The following is a 22,437-nucleotide window of genomic DNA, read 5'->3' as shown; positions in this document are numbered from 1 at the left end:
CATCAAAGCAAATTCTACACACCTAGAAGTTGAAGGATTGGTGATTACAAGTTGTGTGAGGGAGGAGCGGGAGGAGCCAAATGGTGTTGGGACATCCTAGGCAGTTCCAGTCTACTCTGTCCTGTGAACTAAGTTGTTCAATTCACTTGAGCATTTGGAGAAGGAATTGCACCTGGGAAATATATAAAAGGGTTTGGAAATCTGTAGATCCCTCTTGTGACTTCAGATGTAGTTGTTTAAAATAAATGCAGATGTTGGACCATGTCAGAAATCTTGTCAAGAGTGTGGATTGTTTCACACAGAGTGGAGATGTGGCTTCTCATTCTGGTGGCGTATTTGTTCCAAAGAAATGTGAATTCAGGACATATGCCTACTATAGCTGTGGACCCAGAAGCATTCATGAATGTTGTAAGTTGGGGTTTTTCATAATGTTTTGGGGAAGTGGAGTGACCTATGTGTTCATGTATCATCTGTGTGATATCTGCATTGTGTATTATATATTTATATCTGGTGGCGATTCATGCTAGCAGGGCACAGTGGTAAAATAGGTAATTGGGCTGGACAGAAGGTTACACTGGTGTCAGTAGACCTGGGGCTCCACCAATTCAGTAAACTTGGGTGAACAGCTTCCTTCCTTTGGGCTTCACATAATTTATCTTTTCTTTTAACTCTTAGGTTCATCCTATGAGCAAGAAGTAACTGAGGTGTTGGGGGCCCATCTCAGATCCCTGGTTGCCCAGACCCATTTTGTCTGTGCTTTTATTCTTTTTCCACTTTCTCCCACAACGTAAGGTATCAGCCCTGACTTCTTGCTACCGGGCCACCTACTTCTGGTAGCATCTGGTACCATTCTAATCTACGCTTTTCACCCTGCTCTGGACTGCTAACTCTGTTGATGATAATAAAAGGATCCTGTGAGTTCTGGAGAAGGCCTCCTGTGAATGAAAGGCATGAATAATAACACACTTCTTTATATCTCCCAGGGAACTTTTTTGCAGTTTACTTTCAAATTCCAACCCTTATCCCATGGCAGACATTGTGTTAAAAGTGACAAAGATATTATTTTATTTCGTCTTTACTGCCCTATGCAGTAGATAACATCATGACCATTTTCAAATCAAGAAACTGAGATTGAAGAAGTTAAGCAAGTTAAACAAGGCCCCACACTGGTACATGGCAGAGCTACAATTTAAATTCAGGCCCGCCTAAACTTTACAAAGCCTATAATTATAACGACGGTGTGTGCAATAAACAATAAACCCTCCTAGGTGAGGAGGAGGAGGAGGAGGGGCTACCTCGAGATGAGTGAGATGATTGTGTGCAATGTCCACAACAAGAACTCATCTAATTCCTCCCAGAAAAGAGAAACTTAACATATGTTTTTGTAGGTTTAAGACTCTTTTTTATAAAAACCTAATTTTGTGAGTTCTAAAATTGACAGGCAGTAGAAATATTTTGAGTCTGCTATCAGGTTCCTTCTGACCATCCCAATGACTGACAGATGGTTTGTCTAAATAGTAAATATATTAGTGTAAACCCTGGGGGAGTCATTTTTTGGCCCTGAGAGTTTCCTGTACAGATTCCTCTGTTTTATATGTGAAGGGAATTTCTTTGACTATCAACAAAGACAATCTTCCTAGCTCTACCCATACTACTGGGTCTTCAAGAAGGATTTCTTAAGAATAAAACCCATTGAATTGTTCTCTGCCATTGAGCAGGAGGTTTTTATAATTATTGGTGTTAATTCATCAATAGAATAAAAATAGTTGAATCTGAATTGATTTTGACTCTGTATCCTGATAAATATGGGTTGTAGTCTATCCTATACTTTGGTATACAACTGGCTTCATTCATGTATATTTTTAGCAAGTGTTTATTGAGCACCTACTAGACACCTGATATGTTGCTATGCACTGAAGTCACAGAGAGATCTCAGAATATAAAAAGCCTTGACTTCATGGAGCTCACAACCCAGCAGGAAAGACTATCAGTTACTAATTAGGAGAATAATTAATTCAAAGAATAAAACATAAAACAGAAGAAACTAATCAGGAAGCTTAAGAAAGTTGCTAAAGTAGGGTTTCTCACCTGACATCTGAAGGATGAAGAGGACTTAGGTAAGAGGGTGGTGGCCGAGAGGTCAGCATGTAGGAGAGATGGAGCAACTGGGAACATGCTATCTTCAAGGAGCTGAAGACAGGCTCTGGTGAGTTGGCTTTTAAACACTGAGATCTTTTGTTATTATAAAATAATATGTTTCATTATAGAAAATCTGAGAAAATGCAAAGGAGACCAATAATCACTAACAGACCCTGGACCCAGGACTACCCACTAACAACTGTGTCATATATGCTCTTGTTTTCTTTAAAAGCTATGACTTTTTCTGCTATCTCAAGCAAGGGGGAAGAGTGCCATGCAATTTGACTGTTCTCTAACCTTTTTTTCTACTTCATCTATGTCATGAGAATTTCCCGAAGAGTTTAAATAACCTTCTAAGCACATCATTTCAACTTCTCACATGAAGTTCCATTTGTCGGGGGAGGGTGTATATTTTTCTCAGGTTCTCGGGGGAGCAGACAGACTGTAAGGCCGAGTTGATGTTCAGGTTGTTTTCTAAGGAGAACCCTTAGAGATGGGTGCAGTGGTGCACACCTGTAGTCCCAGCTACTTGGGAAGCTGGGGCAAGAGGAGCACTGGAGTACATGAGTTCAAGACCAGTCTCAGAAATAGAGTGAAACCCTGTCCTGTCTCAAACACACACACACACACACACACACACACACACACACACACACGGGGGGGGGGGAGGGTAGAGCGAGCACCTTGGGATCAACAGCTATGGAAAGGAGTAGCAGGAATGGGTAGAGTGTGCATTATGATTTGGACTCCAAAATAGCTTCAACAAACCCCCTGGGGAGCTTGAGAACTAGAAGCATCTGGACTGAGATGCCCGGTCTTTATACCCCAAACAAATCAGTCTTTGAATGTGGCAGGAAGGGATGTGCCTTTGAAAAAAAGTGATTCCCTAGAGTTGAGGCCATCCCTTAAGAGGGTGACAGACAAGACTCTCTGCTGACAACAGCAGATTGGACAAGTGCTTCAAGGAAGGGGGATCTGGGAAGAGCTTCTCAGCATCCACCAGAATGTTCACTTAACCAATGTCCCAGTATAATTTTTTATTTCTATAAATAAATGCTGGCATAAACATCCTTATCATTATGTTTTAATATATATCTCTGATTTTTTTCCTTAAGTTAAATTTTGAAGAATGGACAATGGGATTCGAAGTGAAATGTCTAATACAGTTCTAATTTGTGAATTTACAATTAAATTAAAAAGTTAAATATTTAGAGTTTAAAAATATGTACATATATTGATGAACTGCCCTCAAAAATGGTTATGCAAACTGGCAAGTTGAGAAGCAGTATCCCATCCTTCAGACTAGGTTGAGCCTGTATTTTTATGCCCACAAATTTACGTTCTAGGCTGGGGATGTGGCTCAAGCGGTAGCACGCTTGCCTGGCATGCACAGGGCACTGGGTTCGATCCTCAACACCACATAAAAATAAAATAAAGATATTGTGTCCACCTAAAACTAAAAAATAAATATTAAAAAAAGTATGTTCTACTACTGTCATGCATCTATTGACTATCTGTAAACAGTGTTCACTGAGGCTGGGATGCCCACACCCACAATGCCTACTTCCTCAGTTCCCTTGAGTAACTTATCAATCCTCAAGGCCCAGCTCAAATCCTTCCTTCACAGGACCTTGCCTGACTAGCCCTGCTCATGAGGCTCTTCCCGCTCACGATTCCTTCACTCTCTCCTTCACTCACATCTCTAAACCCTCATTGAAAAATAACCTCTAAATAAACACTTGTCACCGTTCTCTGTTCTGATGTTTTACATATTTATTATATCTCCCTAAGTAGTCTCCAATAGTGACCCTTGAATGTTAGTTCCCAGACCAGCAGAATCAGCATTACCTGGGAACGTATGTCATTGAGGCCAGACACAATGGCCCACACCTGGACACCAGCTGCTTAAGATCCTGGAGGATTGAAAGTTCAAAGCCAGCTTCAGCAACTTAGTGAGGCCCTAGGTAACTTAACGAGACACTATCTCAAAAAATAAAAAGGGCCAGGGATGTGTATGTTAAGAGCCCATAGGTTTAATTCCCAGTACCAAATAAAAAAAAAAAAGAAAAGAAAAAAAGAAAAAAAAAAGAAATGTCATTGGATACTGACTCTATTAGAAATTTTGAGAGTGGAGTCCAGCAATTTATGATTTAATGCTAAGTAATTTATGATTTAAGCTAAGTAATTCTGATGCATGCTAAAAATTTTAAAATTAAGTATGCAATGATGCTACACACACACATACACACACACATACTACATTCCATAAGATATGGTTAGGTTTTAATTACAGTAGCAGCCAATATCATTTGAGAACATACTACCAAATGCTAGGCATTTGGTAATTAGTGATATATGTTCATTATCTTTTTACAGCACTGTTATGCAGTATGAACCAACAAATGAAAACAATTTAATCAAATTTCCCAAGATCATATAGTCAATTTTTGTATTAGGGTTAGAGTCAGGATTAAATCTTGAACAGTAGGACCAGAGGGCTTTCCTCTTGATGACCATGCTCTCTTCTACGTCAGGCATTTGGCACTTGGCTTCTCTTCTCTTGCTCATTTTAAAGCATCCTTGAAAAATAATAGTTCTCTGCTTCTCTGGATGATGACAGTGAGCAAGAACAGTGAGAGTGCTTAGGTGATCTCTGCAGATTCCTATTTTACAAAGAGGTTTCTACACATAACCAGTGCATGGAGTAGGGACTTTTAACCAGGGGCCCATAGATAGGCAACAAGGATTTGAAACCCCTGAAATTATATGCCAATACATTTTTGTGTGTCCATTTGTATATCATTAAAGCCTTGAATTCATAAGGGCTCATTAATCTAAACTTGTTAAGAATCGCTGCTCTTGAGTATGTCGTTTTAGAACTGGAAAGAACCTTAGGGAAGGCATGGCCCAGGGATTCTCATAAATTGTTCTGGAATAAGTCCCTGCTGGCTGTATTAGAATCACCTGATTTCTAACTTGAAGTAGAACCAAGAATTTGTATGCTTAGATGCCCTGGATGATTCTGATGCATATTCGGTTTTTGGAATAAGTGTTCTCATCCAGTGCTTCTCAAACAATAGAATGCATTAGAATTCCTTTAAAAGATTGTTAAAACAAAAATGACTGGGCCCTCTTAGAGTTCCCAACTCAGTATGTTTGGTTGGAATGTGATAATCTGCATTTCTAATAAGTACCCAAGTAATGCTGATGCTTTGGGCCCACTCTTTGAGAACCATCACTTCAGTCCAGGTTCCATATTAGAAATAAAGAAAGTAAGGGAGAATGTAGCTCATGGTAGAGCACTCGCCTAGCTTGGCTGAGATCCTGGAGTCAACCCCCAGCATCATAAAAAGTGAGGACTGGAGAGGGTTGGCTGTTTTTTTGTTTGTTTTTGAGGTAAAATGGTTTGGGAAAATCAAGGGCTTTTTTATCTATGTCTTTCAGCATCCAAGAATCAACGCTTTCTTTTGAATCCTTGCGAGTACAGCCATGTAGAGCTCAATTCAGAAATAAATTGTGCTTTTTCCATAGAGCGAAATCATCCTCCATAAAGGCTACCCCTGTGAGGAATATGAAGTTGCAACTGAAGATGGGTATATCCTTTCCATTAACAGAATTCCTCAAGGCCTACTATCATTTAAGAAGAAAGGTATTGTTTGCCCAATGTCACCCCAACACAGCAGCTTCCTTGTAGCTGCGACTTCCTTGTGATTTCTGTTTATAGAAGTCAGGATTCTTAGTGCAGCCAGGGATCCATTAGTCAAGTCAAAGGATGGTGTTAGTTTCCCCAGAATCTCCATCACCACCACCCTATCCCACCCAACACCCATCAGTTATTTCAAATAAACATACAGAGTTTGCTTTTTTAAAAAAAAAAACACCTATAGACTGAGTTGGGGGTTAGTTCAGTGGTAGAGCATGTGCTTAGCATGTATGAGCCCTAGGTTTGAGCCCCAGCACCAACAAACAAACAAAATCCAAAACAAGATAAACCACCTCCAATAAAAATCCATTTCTTCACCTCTTCTAGCACTTAACTCTTTTCCCAAAATCCTCCTGTATAAATGTTCTAGAATATTCAATGATGATCCCTTGAACAGACCTCACCAACCCATACCAGTGAAGAATGGAAACTCGACCACGCTCACCACCTCACATTTATACACTGTATTCCCCATGCAAAGAGCACTTTAAATATTTAAAATGTCTCCTCGTTTTTCTTTCTTTGTTTTTTTTATTGTTGGTTCTTTTTAGTTATTTATGACAGTAGAATCCATTTTGGTATATTATAAAAGCATAGAGTATGTATAATTCTAATTTAGATCTCAATCTTATGTTTATACACAATAGTGGGATTCACTGTGGTGTATTCATAAATATACATAGGAAAATTATGTCAGATTCATTCCACTGTCCTTTCTTTTCCTATCTCCCCTCCCTTCCCTTCATTCCCCTTTGTCTAATCCACTGAATTTCTGTTCTTCCCCTCACCCGCTTATCGTGGGTTAGCATCTATGTATCATATAAAACATCTGATCTTTGGTTTTTTGAGATTGGCTTATTTTACTTAGCCTGATAGTCTTCGGATCTACCCATTACTGGCAAATGTCACAATTTCATTTTTCTTTATGGCTGAATAATATTCCACTGTGTACACATGCCAGAATTTCTTTATCCTCTCATCTATTGAAGGGCCAGTAGGTTGGCTCCATAGCTTAGCAATTCTGAACATTAATGTGGCTGCGTCACTGCTGTATGCAGATTTTAAGTCCTTTGGATATATACCAAAGAGTGGGATATCTAGGTCAGATGGTGGTTCCTTTCCTAGTTTTTTGATTGCCTCAGTTTTCACTAAGGACTTTTTAAGAACCAAGCTGTGTATACACATTTTTAATTTTTGATATATCTGTATAGTTTGTATCATTTCTTTTTTTAATTTGTGAGATGCTCAACTAATACTGGCTTTTAAAAAATTCATCTTCATTACTAATTAAAATATTCTCATCTCCTATTTTATTTGGCTCTCTTTGTTTTACTACTTTAGCTCGTTATTTACAGTGGCACCTTCATTATCTGTCACATATACAGGTAATATCATTTCTGTTTTTTAAATATATTTTTAAGATTTTTTTAGTTGTAGATGGACACAATGCCTTTATTTTATTTATTTATTTTTATGTGGTGCTGAGGATCAAACCCAGTGCCTCATACATGCAAGGCAAGCACTCTACCACTGACCTACAACCCCAGTCTAGATAATATCATTTCTTAAGTTCTTCTTATATACCAGGTACAATAGTAAATGCTTTACTATCATTTAAGGTTCACCATAACCCTAAGAAACTGCCACTCACAGAGGTCATATCACTTCCAGAAAGTCTGTGCTAGCACTTGCTAGAATGTTGCACTCAGATCCATATCTGTTTGCCAGTGTAGCCCTTGTTTTTAACTAGAATCAGAAAATACTGGGAAACACTGTTGGCCTTCAGCATAAATAAGCTTCTGGGTTCTTGTTTGGTTCCAATTTTTACTCATGTCATTTTTTACCCTAGAGACCCAGTTGTACTGTATGTATGTCCAACATGTTTCCACCTCAGTGCCTTTGAACTTAAGTTCTCACTTGGACCATCAGATGTCTATGCAGCTTGCCCAGGCCCTTCTTCCCTGACCTACCTTCTCAAAACCCCTTGCCATCTGGTCACAGCTGGCCCCTTACCCGGCTTACTTTTCCTTCCAGCATTTAGTATTTCCTAATATGGCAGATAATTGCTTGTTAGAGTATCATCTGTCTCTCCCCTACCAGAGGGTAATCTCAGTGGGAACAGGGACTTCATCTATCTCGTTCCAAGGCAGTAAGACTATGGAGCACATTGTAGGTGCTGATAAACATCTTTTAAAAGGATGAATGGATTCTGTATAAAAGAAAAAAAAATGAATTGCCTAGGAACATGGAGAGACCTTTCACGAAGCCCCACAGATCCTGAGAGGTGAGCAAGGCATGCCACTTTAAAGCAATTAGCAACTACTAAGCATGGGGTTCGGCCTGCAGCTCCATTCATGGATCAAGTTTGCTTTCTCATACCCTGCTGACTTACACAGTTCACTCATGCTGAGCAGCTTGGGGTTCAAGGAAGCAGACTTCTAGTCCAGTTGGAGGAACAATCCCCCCCAGTGCCTGATATTGTTCCTGTAGATCCCGTTTGCCTCTTCTGGGCTATTCTTAATTTATTATATGTTTATTATATGGATATCATTCCTTACTATAACTTTATTGTGATGCTCAAATTCTCCTTTAAGCTGGCTTGAGAGTCCTTTTGACCTGAAGGACCCTTAAACAATAGATATGTATAGTATACTCTTTACTGGGGCACTTCTAACATTTTCTGAGGAGCACAGACAACTCCAGTCATAATAAATAAATAAAAACAACAATGGAAACTGAATTTTATTCTTTTTTGGGTTTTTTTGGGTGGGAGGGGTAGCCAGGCATCATGCCATCTGTTCCTTGTGCTTGATCATATTTAATATTAAAAAGAAGCATTTTACGGATGATGAGGAAATTGGGACACAAAGGTGTTTAGCAATGGGCCAAGATAATCAAGCTCTCAAGCAGCTGAGTCAGGATTCTGTCTGTATCTGATCATAACCTTTCATAATTTTTTGTTTTGTCTGACCTGAAAGCCCTTGCACCTTAGACAATAACAAGAAGAGCAGAGAGCACTTTACACATGTGGAATTTTCTCTTGACTACAGGTTCCAGGCCAGTGGTGCTCCTGCAGCACGGCCTGCTTGGAGATGCCAGCAACTGGATTTCTAACCTGCCCAACAACAGCCTGGGCTTCATTCTGGCCGATGCTGGTTTTGATGTGTGGATGGGGAACAGCAGGGGAAACACCTGGTCTCGGAAACACAAGACCCTCTCCATAGAGCAAGATGAGTTCTGGGCTTTCAGGTACATGGAGGAAGGTAGATATGGATGTCTTGGGGAGAACTGGGTAAAAAATTATAGCTTCTAGTTTCTGGAGAATTCATTTTGGTTGTGTCATCAATATCCTCATATGATAATCCTGAATTTTCTTAATTCACTAGTAATTCTTTAGGGGAAGATGGAGAATATTGGGTCCCTACATAGAAAGTTGGGTCTAGCTAATGGAGTGAAAATGCTCATTGGTGTCAGGTGGTTGAGGATGAAAGAGAAGTGTAGACCCATTTCCTTGCAGGTGGGTATCCTGAGACTGGCTTCCATGAATGATAACAAGGGGAATGCCCCCAAAAGGAGAAGAGACCAGGTGGCATATAAAGGAGGGGGAGACTGTTATACCTTGGGGGCCATCGATTTAATTAACATCTCTCATGGCCTAACGAATAGTTACTGTTTTTACCTAAATTATATATTGATATTCAACCTTCTCTTTATACATTTCATCAAAGAGTTCCTGCCATGTCTTTAATATGTTTCCTCTAAAGGAATCTGTATGACCTGCTGCTGTTCTGCTAACTGTATAAGAGGACCCCTCCATTAGGAGGTGGATCGTGTGCTCAAATAAATATTCACTGATGACCATTGTTCTATGATAACATCTAGAGAACGCAGAGAGGTTCACTGACAGCCTGTGACCCCAGTGACACCCATGGATGGCAAGTTTGAAGCAAGTCCATCTGAGTCATGGGAGAGGCATAGTGATGAGCTATCAGGGCTGACCAGTCAAGACCTTATTTGCAAATCCTGGGAGGGGGCAATAATTCTGTCTGTATCTGATCATAATTTTTCATATAACTTTGTCTTTTCCCCTTGTAGTTATGATGAGATGGCTAGGTTTGACCTTCCTGCAGTGATAAACTTTATTTTGCAGAAAACGGGCCAGAAAAAGATCTATTATGTCGGCTACTCACAGGGCACCACCATAGGTAGGTTCAAAGTCCATCAGGTTTGTATGCTCAGAAGAGACATGAGCCTTTGGCCCAAGCTGTGCCTGGAATCACTCCCTCATACTTCTTTCTGATTGGATGGTTTTCTCTTTAAAACTGAGCTGAAAGGAACAGGAATTGAATTGAGGGAGGGATGCAGTATGGTAGAAAGAGCAAGGGCTTTGAAATCAGAGAGATGTGGATTAAAATATTGTCTTTGCCAACCCATACCTAAATATCCTTCAGCAGATTCTCTAACTCCTCTGGCCCCGGTTTCCTCATCTACAAAATGGGGATAATAACTCCCTCTTAGCAGTGTTAGCACTGTGGGACTACTCGATATGATGATGTAGGTAAAATCAGTGTCTACTATCCTTTTGCTTTGGATGATTTTGTGAAAGACTTAATAGGTGGCCCATAGGATCCAGAACACTTTCCCGCGGAGACGGAGATTGTGGTCATCTTATCTCCTTATCAGATCAAAGTCAATAGGTGAAGTGTGATAGGTTTAGATTAGGAGGCAGAAATATTTCAGGAGGCATGGCATGTGACGTGAGGAGGCGGCGTTCCAGAGAGAGATCTCTTTCCCCTCATCCTGAGGCCAAACCCTAAGATATAGGCCAGGGTACACTTTTCGAAGGAGAAAAGTGAGCAGTCACTTACTGTAAGTAATACTCATTCTTTAACCAGAACAGCTGTGTCCAGCCACCAGGATAAGGTTTATACTCATTATTATGGAAATATATGGTTTTGTAAATAATTTAATTTTGGGCCCCCTTTGGCATCTGTATTTTAATAACATCTTTATATCATGCAAGCCTTCATAATAATAATAGCCTTTTGCCAGGCACAGTGGTGCATGCCTATAATCCCAGTGGCTCAGAAGGCTAAGGCAGGAGGATTGCAAGTTCAAAGCCAGCCTCAGCACACGCTAGGCACTAAGCAACTCGGTGAGACCCTGTCTCTAAATAAAATACAAAATAGGACTGGGGATGTGGCTCAGTGGCCAAGTGCCCCTGAGTTCAATACCTGATATCCTCTAAAATAAATAAATATCCTCTAAAATAAATAAATAATTGCCTTTTGTGAACACTTACTTCACTTACTTAACTTCCACCCTTTACATATGCATCATTTTGCTTTGTTTCTGCACAAGAATATGTGGGAAATATTTGTATCCCTATTTTATGGATGAATAATTTGTGGCTCATTGAAAGAGCTTAAACAAGTGCTTATACAGTAGGCTCTAAGCCAGGGCCTATACCCATGTACTCAAAACTCATGCTAAATAATCACTGTACAATGAGGTCCATAAGGGGAATATGAATTATATACACATTGCTAACTCCTATAAGAGTCTTTACTGCCACCTCCAGAGACATTCTTAATGTCAAGTTATTCTAAAAACAAAAATAGATAACCTCTAGGATGATAGGTTCATCGACATCCTGAATGCTTTATGAATGCAGGCCAATAGTGGGGATACTTCAGCCAGCCTTTAGTTAACTGGAAGGTTGCTTATTGTTCCCTTGATGTGACAATATACCATGCCATCAGTCTGAAACCATGTTTCTGAGACCTCAGTGGTCTATTCTGTCACTTTGTCTGTGGATGCTGACTTGCCAGGTGATTTGCTTCTGCAATCTTTCACAATGATCATTAAACATCATCAGCAAGCCATGAGTTCACCTTTGGCTCTTTATCTTCAAGCAATAATGGCCTCTTTACCTTCCTCTGAAATTACTCAGGTTTGGGCTCTGTCCTCAAGCAAGTAAGGAAAATAAAGTAGTTTACATCCTCGCTTTGAGAAGTTTCAAGGAAAAAGGAACCACAATTAAAAGAGGAAATCCAACATATATGTAAGGCAAACATTTTCTAAGAAAGCCCCTTCTGTATCAAATTATTTGGATCTCTGCTGTAAGTTGATTGGCCCTGGCAAATACATCCTAAGAAAGGAGGCTGAGAATCATGACAAACCTGGTTGGCAAAGACTAAAAAACATATGGCCAGAGCCTCTGGTCACTGACTTTTATTAAACAGAGAGCACATGTAGTTTACCACACAGGATTAACCTGACTCCAAAGGAGGGTAAGCATAGCAGAATAATTCACTACTCATTCACTATTTTTATTTGATTCTCTCTTGTTTGTGTAAATCAAAATGCTGCTTTCAGCGTATGTTGAGGATGATGTGATTCACTGGGCTTCATACTACCAGGGTTCAATTTCACATGAAGGCAAGGTGCTGATGACAAGGCTAGGTGCTATTTTCAGAGGAAAGAAGGGGCAAGAAAGCATAAGGTTTTTCAAGTGGTAAACCATGGAGCTGATAATATGGAGAACTTGAACTTGCTTTGCATTCAGAGAGGTAGTGCGGGAGGGGTTATCTAGAGTTCTCAGATGTTGACATTGCTCAGGATTAAGGTGGGGTGTAGTTTGTGTATTTCCACCCATTCCTGCTCATGGTGTAACTGAGAGAGCAGAAGGTAATAACATGTCACTTCTGTGCCTGCCTTTCTTAGTATGTGGCTGCCAAACCTAATCAGATGGAAAGAGCCTCTTCCTCATCCTCACCCACATTCCAGGAACTAGCTTGAAGTCATGTGATTCTAGTTTTTCTCTGCCCAGCGTTCTCAACGATTCCTCAAACTGCAAATACCACGCTAGGCAGAGCATATGCAGGCTTTTTAAAAACAGACACATGGTATTTCAAATATAATGACAACATCCTGGCTTTAGGTAATTTCTCTTTTTTTCCATGGGCTCCATAAAGATCTTCCCTAAATTTTGAGGAATTTGTCTTTTTTCCACAGATATAGAAACTGAGTCACAGACTGATTTAATCAAGATCTTATGCCAAGTCTAAGGCATAAATAAGAACTGGAATCTAGTTCATTAGACAATTAACTGTCTATCAGACCATGCTACAGTTTGGGTTCCAGAAAAGTTAGGGATCAAGGAAAACCAACCCAAACCCTGAGACCCCTATGCTCATTGTTACAGAACATACCTCTTACAGAGCAAGGTAATTTCTTAAATTCTGTTTCTTTCACTATAAAGTTGATTTTTTATTTTTTTAAAAAATAAGCTCAATTCTGGGAATTAGATGAGTAAAGTGTCCAGCATGTTATTACCTCAACATGTATATTTTTTTCTCAAAGTCAAAATTTTTGTGTATTCAATAATTCAATGGAGAACTTATTGATTGAAAGAAAATATCATAGGAACACAGAGGAGTCTTTGCTGTTGCTCCTGCCAGAAGTTTATAATTTTATAGAAGGAGAGTTAAGACACAATCACACTTAATTATTAAAATATTTTAACAAATATCCTTTTTACAGGTTCTAGGACATTCTGTGTCCATGATGACAAATATTTCTCTCTTACAGGCTTTATTGCATTTTCCACGATGCCAGAGCTGGCTCAGAAAATCAAAATGTATTTTGCTTTAGCACCCATAGCCACTGTTAAATATGCAAAGAGCCCTGGGACCAAATTTTTGTTGCTGCCAGATATGATGATCAGGGTAGGTGACACCTCAGATACTCCCTTGTGTATGGAGAAGAGTCTTTCAGCCAAGTTTTCTAAAATATAAACTTTTAAGTTATAGCCAATTTTTTTTTACTGCCCATACTTTAATGATTCCTATTTTACTTCATATTTTCACAGGGATTGTTTGGCAAAAAAGAATTTCTGTACCAGACCAGATTTTTCAGACAGTTTGTTATTTACCTTTGTGGCCAGGTGATCCTTGACCAAATCTGTAGCAATATCATACTACTTCTGGGAGGATTTAACACGAACAATATGAACATGGTAAGTAGGAGCCTAGTCTCCAAGCTTAGTCTTCCAAGTCTCCTAAGCAAAGCTGGGCATAACTAGTGTCACTCCTGGGATGTAAACTACTGCCAGTGAAGACAGTAAAGAGAAAAGATGTACACCCAGTTATTTTCAGTTTTCAAATCATTAGGAAATGCTACAAAGCTTCAGCAGGGGCAGAAGCAAGGTTGACCTTAGATTCCAGATGGAAGATTAGAACCTGGAAGTCAACAGAGGGAACCGCCATGCGTCATCCACCTCTTCTCTCCACTGGGGTCTTTTGGGTTTAAGTTCTGTGATGGGACATCTGGGAGTTTCAACTTGGCTCAGGCATAGCTATCAACTGGAGAGCATCACAGGATGGGTTTCCTGTGGCACACAGATTGAGTTGGAGATTTTTGTGTGGAATGATGTTGAGATCTGCTCTTGAGATAACACCCAAAGAAGGAAGGACACAAGATTTGGTGGGTGAAAATGTGAAGCATTGATGCAGTCTCAGGACAAGCCTCAATGGATTCTACAAGGATTCGTGAAGATGGGGTGACCCTTCAGCCCTGTCCCAAGTTGGGAGGAAAGGGCTAGTCTTTATATTCTACATGTCGTTTAATGCAGACCACACTAGTAATGAGGGAGGCATTGGTCAGGCGTTTCTCAGAAGCCAGGGTGTCATTTTGTATAACCCTGAGGATCGCCTTCCATTACCATGCGATTTCCCTTCTCACTTCCTTTCCCTCCCACCTCTCAACCCTGTTAATGTAAATCTTCGTCTCAAGCTCTTCGTCCCTACCCTGTCCTTGTTTCCTCCCCTTATATCAAAGGAGTCATTTGGTATTTGTTTTTTAAAGATTGACTAGCTTCACTTAGCATAATCTGCTCTAATGCCATCCATTTCCCTCCAAATTCTATGATTTTGTCATTTTTTAATGCAGAGTAATACTCCATTGTGTATAAATGCCACATTTTTTTAATCCATTCATCTATTGAAGGGCATCTAGGCTGATTCCACAATCTTGCTATCGTGAATTGTGCTGCTATGAACATCGATGTAGCAGTGTCCCTGTAGCATGCTCTTATTAGGTCTTTGGGGAATAGACCGAGAAGGGGAATAGCTGGGTCAAATGGTGGTTCAAATAAGAGGAAAGGAGGGGTAAGACAAGATAATACAAATGGAAGAAATGATTTACAGTAGAAGGGGTAGAGAGAGAAAAGGGGAGGGGAGGGGAGGGGAGGGGGGATAGTAGAGAATAGGACAGACAGCAGAATACATCAGACACTAGAAAGGCAATATGTCAATCAATGGAAGGGTAACTGATGTGATACAGCAATCTGTATACGGGGTAAAATTGGGAGTTCATAACCCACTTGAATCAAACTGTGAAATATGATGTATTAAGAACTATGTAATGTTTTGAATGACCAACAATAAAAAAAAAAAAAAAGAAGCCAGGGTGATCCCAATCAAGACAGTCAGTGAGATTTAGTGAGTTAAATTACTTGCCCAAATTCAGCTAAAAATTAAGCAGCAGAGTTAGACCCAATTCCAGAGTCCTCATTCTAAATATCTCTAGTATTATTTTTTAAGTGAATAAGTCATTTCTAAGGAGAAACTATTCCCAGGTGAAAATTGTAGGTGCCTGAGAATACATTTAGTGATATTTTATTGATGTGCATATGTACATTACTGTCTCATAGGTAATTACTAACAAGTTGATGGTGTTTCTATCTAGAGATTTGACCTTGACAAGGTGCACATCAGTTTTTCCATGTCTCACAAACCACTCATGCTGTGTTACAGAGTCGAGCAAATGTGTATGTCGCCCACACTCCTGCTGGGACATCTGTGCAAAATATTTTACACTGGAGCCAGGTGAGAATGTTGGATTTGTAGTCTTTCTAAGGACTCTTGCACATTTTGTCTGGAATAGTCCAAGGATGCCCTTTTGACAGTTCTGGGGTTTGTGTTTATTCCATGATGATATGCAATCTGGTCACTGATGTTTCTATAGTGGACTTGATATAGATCAGGAGAATGAGAGGAAAGGACAGGAATGGTTTAAGGACGTCTACAGAGGATCTTAAAAATAAGATGGCCTATGTGAGAAACTTCTTTGTCTCTATCCACTTCAAAGACGGGCCTGGAAGAAATTATGTTTCCACATTCCCCTTGTGGCTTCTCCAACAGCAGAGTCAAGTAGGAACAAAAATACTCAGGTGGGCCTAGGGGCCCAGAGAGATTTTCACAAAAGTCCGCTGCACTGTAGACTTCACCTATAATCTCAGAAGAAAAAGCTCTTTGTGTGTATGTCTGTGAGATGTGTGTGTGTAGAGAAATATTGCATGATCAAAATCAAAGAAAAATTCTAAATTGAATTAAGCTTTAGTCACTATCTCCCAAAATCAGCACATTGCACAATTCCAGGGGTGGGGGCACTTTCCCATTGTAACCTCTAGAATTGTGTCAAATACCTACCCACATGGATTGCACTGAGGGTGCACTTCCTGGAGTTGCTAATGTGGTGGTCAGGTGTTTCTGCAGTCCGTCTCTTTCCCTGAGAGAGTTCGGTTCTTGCCTTTGCACTTTCTTAAAGATTATCCCAGAATGGAAGAGCAGCTCAAAGGGTCTTGTTCTCTATTTCCCTCACAGTTTCAGATGTTACGGTAGCATATTTCCACCACCCCATCACCACATTTGAATATCTGGTAAATTTTTCTCTCCTAGGCAGTGAATTCTGGGGAACTCCGAGCATTTGACTGGGGGAGCGAGACCAAAAATCTGGAGAAAGGCAATCAGGTAAGAAAGACAGAGAGCATCTGCTATACACATATCCTTTGGAAACGTGTGAGAGAGAAATTACAATGATAGGCACGTTCAGGGGTGGGAATAAAATCCAAGAGTTCAAGAAGGAAATAAGAGTTCGTGTTTGACTCCATTTGAAAAATGGAAAGAATTCACAGCTTAGCCAAGAGACCTCTTGGCTTCTAGAATGGAATAGAAATAATTTTTGCTAAGGCTTCCTTGTGAGCAAGACACAGGGCCTCTCTGGAACAAGATGAGGGAGATTTAGTCTAGGGATGAGTATTGTCTAGGAGGGAGAGTAGAACAATCCTTTTCTGATCAAAACAAGCAGACTAATGGGGATGGGAGTATGAGGTTGTTGCATGACACAATAAAAAGAATGGCAATTGAGGATTCCTGTGTTAGTCTTGCCTCTGCTGTATAAGCTTGTGTGATAGAGGGTAAGCTGCTTTGATTCATCAGGACTCACTTAGCTTTAAAATAAAAAATAACTAAGCTGGGTGTGGTGGTGCACACCTGTAATCCCAGTAGCTTGGAGGCTGAGTCAAGAGGATTGCAAATTCAAAGCCAACCTCAGAAACTTAGTGAGGCCCTAAGCAACTTAGTGAGACCCTGTCTCTAAATAAAATATAAAAAGAGCTGGTTATGTGGCTCAGTGGTTAAGCAACCCTGGGTTCAATCCCTGGCACCAAATATATATATTTTTAATTATTGGATTAAGAAATTCTTAAGAATTATTCCTGATTACACTTTTAAGGAATTTGTGACTTGTAAGTTACAAATATGAAAAAGAATATTAGTAACCCAGCAAATATGTAGCCAGTGCTATGGAATAAATAAAAAACAGAAGTATGAGGATCAGAATTGGATAAGGAGGCTATTTTGATCATAAAACTTTCACTGAGGATTATTGGTTAGCATGGGTATGAATGTAAATAAATATTGATCATACAAACAAAATGAGGGAGAATAGTGGACACAGCCTCATCTTCCTCTGAGAAGCTCACATCCTACTTAACATCCATTCTGTACATCCATCTAGACAGAAAATGCTAGGAAACTGAACAGATTATACAGTTATCCCTGGATAGCAAACTCTCAGTCAGCTATCAACTACTTCTTTTTAGATCCTTCTTTACTTGTTACCTAAAAAAAATATGTCTTTAGAGAAAGAGTTACTGTTCTGAGATAGTTTTAATTTGTCAACATTTAGTGGACTGAGTCCTAGAGGAAGAGATTCATGCAGACTAGACACCAGAAAATGGTAGTGGAAGGGAAAGGAAATAAAACACATAGAATGGGCTCATAGAATCAGGGTAACACGGACCTAGACAGGACATTTAGTTCAATCTCTTCCCATGTAAGATGAGAAAAAAATATGACTGACTCCATAGAATATTCCAACCTTTTATATCTAAATTAGTCTATGATTCCAAATTCTTAAGGAACCACGAGGACAAAGAAGGATGTCTAAATTTGGAGCTGGGATACCATGGTAAATTTTGTGATAAGAAATGAGCCAATTCTATGGAAAATTCTGGATGCCAGTTAATCTCAAGGTCTCAGACTGCCAAGCATATTTACTAGCTCAGCTTGAAATTCCCAGGAAATAGGAAGATTATAACCCTTCTTTGGATAATTTGAGCAGAATATGGAATTGGGGTTAGAACAGGCATTTAACTTGACCTGATCAAATTACCTGAGTGCCAGAGGCCAATTTGTGATTTCCCTAAGTGTTTGGAGGTACAGTCAAGCTGGGCCTGTGCAAGGGATGCTTGTGATCATTTAGTTTCTGTGAGGATCCAGAGGCCTTCCCAGTAGGATTTCTTGCCTTTCTATGTAGAATATTTTTAATTCTTGCCTGCTGAAGCATCTGTGAAATTATCTTTAAACACTAATAGGGACATTATTTTAAAATGTAATTTATCTGTAATATATTTACTAGGAAATCATTAAACGTTATTCAATGTCTAATCCATAAGGTGTAGGGGATGGTGATGTTGCTCAGTGATAGAATGTGTGCAGGGCATACACCAGGTCCTGAGAAAAAAATATGACTGACTCCATAGAATATTCCAACCTTTTATATCTAAATTAGTCTATGACTCCAAATTCTTAAGGAACCACTCTCAGCACCACAATCACCCACAAACTGAAGGTAATGTTTTCTCACTTGATCTTGTAATTATCCCCATTTCATAGATGAAGAAACAGGTTTAATGATATTAGGTAATTTCACCTTAAAGTAAGGAGCTGGAACAAAATTTTTATTTATTTGTTTGTTTGTTTGTTTATGTACTGGGGGGTGGACCCAGGCCCTTGTGCCTGCTAGGCAAGTGCTCTACCACTGAACTACCTCCCCAGCTAGAAACTCTTACTGGAATTCTGATGGCTCTAAAGCCCATGCATCTTTCACCACAATACATGCCATGTTTATTGTCATATTGTTTATTTGAAATATAAATTATGAGCTTGGAAGTTCAGATACTTCAAGTTAAAACTATTTCAAGTTAAAACTCTTCTTCCTCTCTAGCCAACACCTGTGAAATATAAAGTTCGAGATATGACAGTCCCGACAGCGATGTGGACGGGAGGTCAGGACTGGCTTTCAAATCCAGAAGATGTGAAGACACTGCTCTCTGAAGTGACCAACCTCATCTACCACAAGAACATTCCTGAATGGGCTCATGTGGATTTCATTTGGGGGCTGGATGCTCCTCACCGTATGTACAATGAGATCATACATCTGATGAAGCAGGAGGAGACCAACCTTTCCCAGGGAACCTGCAAGGTCAAACTGTAAAGCCTCTGATATTGGCAAGTTTTGGGGACAATCTTATGGGGTTAGGGCCAGGAGTAGAGAATTTTAAGGGGAATTTCCAGAAAAGGTAGAAGAGAAGGTAGAGATACAGTGTACATTCTTTGACATTTTTGCATTTGGCACTAAAACCATTACTTAATTTTTTTTCTGATTAGTTAAACTAAACTAACTTGGTAATTTCAGGTTTTCTGTGCTATTAGGTTTTCTACCATCTTGAAGAGTAGGTTGTTCCTGACAACCAAAAAGTATCTCTATATTCCCCACATCATTCAGGGAAACCTCCTTATAACATTTATTTTTTTTCTGTAAGTCATATTTTTGAAGCAGTAAAGTAAAATGACAAATTGGGACAGACATTGAGGTCACAAATCTCTGAATTATTGTTAACTTTGACAAAATAAGATAACATTTGCAGTTTGTTACTATAGACAGGGTACTACCTAAGAAAGCCAGAATGCTTTAACAACAACAAAAAAAATCAAGGTACAGTGTGATTAAAATATATTAAACATCCTCAGAATAGGGCCATACTTTATAGTTGTATCTTAAAGAAGATAATTAGATAATTCTGGAGGATATTTATGAGTTTTCCAATAAATGCATAATGCTCGTGTATAGCACATATGTGTATATCAGCCCCTCAATTCTAGTTTATGCCTGTTTGAGGGTTTATAGACTGTTGCTAGGAGACCTACTGGCCCAATTTTCTACCTCCAATAATTAAGAAAGGAAGAAAATGTTTTACTGTCATGCGCATAATGAAATAAATTGTTCAGTATCTTATATTTTGATCATGAGAAAGTCACTGTTAGTCTCTCCAACTCATTCTAATGTAGATTTGTTTCTTTAGAAAACTGTTCAATTTTCACAGTTTCAAAGAGTGCTGTTTTGAAAAATCTCCTCTGAAACCTATCAAAAATATACTGTGTACGTCAGTGGTATACTGTTGAAAGTACATTGGTGTGTGATGAAGGTATAATTTTTAAAGTGTACTGCTGTGTGAAATTTACATTTTTATCATCCCCAGGCTCACCTGGTAACTCCGTTCAATGCTAAGAATCTTGAATAATTTATGTAATGTAAACACACTTAAATTCTTCATAATCATGTCTACACTACTACTTCCCTCAGGGCCTGTACATAGTTCAATAAATATTTCTTGCATTTGATTTTTTATTATACCTTTTGTTCTGTTCAAGGATAATAAATCTTTCATCCTTAGACTAACTTGTTACCAAATATAGTATGGTTTAGTCCATGTCTACAGCTAGACCTAAGTGCCGAGAGCCATCTGTGAACTGTGCATGAACTAAAGTGATGTGGAAGTCATTAGGCAGGAAAGCCTGGAATCAGGAACTCCCAGAGGCAACCCTGCTGGTTTGAGAATGTTTGGTTCATGTGGCTTCCTATCCAGCTCCATCACAAGTTCAGCACTGCCTTGGAGATGGATGACCCACTGGAACCACACAACCTCTTGAAAATGGGTGTGGCTTAACAAAATGCCAATCAACCTGTTTATTGCAAGACCCCTGACACACTGAGAAGCAAGACTCCTCCTGCTGAAATCTTACCCCTGCCTCTGATGTACTCCCCCTTTTATAAAGAATAGGGACCATTTTTTGTTCAGTTCCAGCTCCTATCAGGACTGGAAGACCTATCAGGTGCCCCAATCTACCTAATTTCTGGCTCTGGCTCTATTTCTTACTAATTATTTCAGACTTTCTAGTTCTCAGGAGCAGGAAGCTACCCTGGCAGGGTGCTGGTTGCCCCATAATACCTAAGTCAGACATATTTTAAAAGTGTATTTATTTCTACTCTGTCTTATTCACAAAGGAAATAAAATAGATATTTGATATTCATAGTATCTCACTTAAAAATACAATCCAGATACCATCTCATTATGTCTTTCTATTTTTTTTGTGAAAAATTTCTTCATCTGCATAAGTTCCATCAACATTTAAAATTTTATCAATAAAATGAGCCAAACTGGAGCTGAGGGTGCAGCAGTGGGCATGCTTAGACCTTGGGTTCAATCCCCAGCACGATGAAAATATAAAATAAATAAAAATGCCAGGTGCAGTGGTGCATGCCTATAATCCCAGCAGTTCTGGAGACTGAGGCAGGAGGATCTCAGTTTCAAAGCTAGTCCCAGCAAAAGCGAGGTACTAAGCAACTCAGTGAGACTCTGTCTCTAAATAAAATACAAAATAGGGCTGGGGATGTGGCTCAGTGGTCAAGTCCTCCTGAGTTCATTCCCCAATACCGAATGAATGAATGAATGAATGAGTAAATAAATAAACAAATAGATACTAATGAGCTTAGTAATCAACTTACATTTACATGAGGATTTTATTTTATTTTTAGTTTATTTTTTTGGTACTAGGGATCAAAACCAGGTCTTCATGCATGCTAAGCATACACTTTTCCACTGAACTCCCCTTGCCCCAGAAAGATATTTCTGAACAGACATTTTAAGAGTTCCACGTACTATTCAAACAAAGATAATTTTTGTTTGTAAACTGAAACCAAAATGTCTAGTGGTATGCTGGTAAACCAGTACTGGAGGGCAGGGAGGAAGAAGCTCTGCTTTGTAGCATTTGCTAATCTGAGGTATAAACACACCCACCACTGACAACTGAGAGGTGTTTTTATTGAAGTTGTTTTGATCCAAGGAATGTTTACACTGGACTCTCTAAACTGCCCCGACACACACACACACATTTACATAGTTCTATACAAATGTACAGACTTTGATTCTTCCTCTTGGTAGTTAAAGGACCCTGAGAGGAACAATTTGTCTCTTAGTGCATGAGATAGACAGGATAGACTCTTCACAAGCCTGACATGACTGGGAGGAGAGGACTCTACCTCAGATAACACTGATGATCTTCCTCAGGAGAAACTGAGTTTGAAATATCAGTTTTGGGCAAAATTGGAGACACCAACAACTTTAA

General features: G+C 39.4%; 1 protein-coding gene across 1 annotated transcript; it reads left to right on the top strand.

The window, feature by feature from the left end:
• The first annotated feature begins 261 nt into the window (after positions 1-261).
• On the top strand, positions 262-19,465 carry Lipm (lipase family member M). Its single transcript, XM_026408979.2, has 9 exons — positions 262-408; positions 5,671-5,788; positions 8,893-9,091; positions 9,938-10,047; positions 13,436-13,572; positions 13,716-13,862; positions 15,661-15,732; positions 16,585-16,656; positions 19,196-19,465. The coding sequence occupies exons 1-9, from the start codon at positions 262-264 to the stop codon at positions 19,463-19,465; spliced, it is 1,272 nt and encodes a 423-aa protein (XP_026264764.1).
• Positions 19,466-22,437: the final 2,972 nt, after the last annotated feature.

Source organism: Urocitellus parryii, chromosome 5 (genome assembly GCF_045843805.1).
Source record: "Urocitellus parryii isolate mUroPar1 chromosome 5, mUroPar1.hap1, whole genome shotgun sequence".
NCBI classification, from domain to species: domain Eukaryota; kingdom Metazoa; phylum Chordata; class Mammalia; order Rodentia; family Sciuridae; genus Urocitellus; species Urocitellus parryii.
This window is presented reverse-complemented; position numbering and strand designations above follow the sequence as displayed.

Coding starts and splice junctions, on each gene's coding strand:
- Lipm (XM_026408979.2), top strand. CDS start 262: ATGTCAGAAATCTTGTCAAGAGTGTGGATTGTTTCACACAGAGTGGAG. Junction 10,048..13,435: donor CTCACAGGGCACCACCATAG/GTAGGTTCAAAG, acceptor TCTCTCTTACAG/GCTTTATTGCATTTTCCACG. Junction 15,733..16,584: donor ATATTTTACACTGGAGCCAG/GTGAGAATGTTG, acceptor TTTCTCTCCTAG/GCAGTGAATTCTGGGGAACT.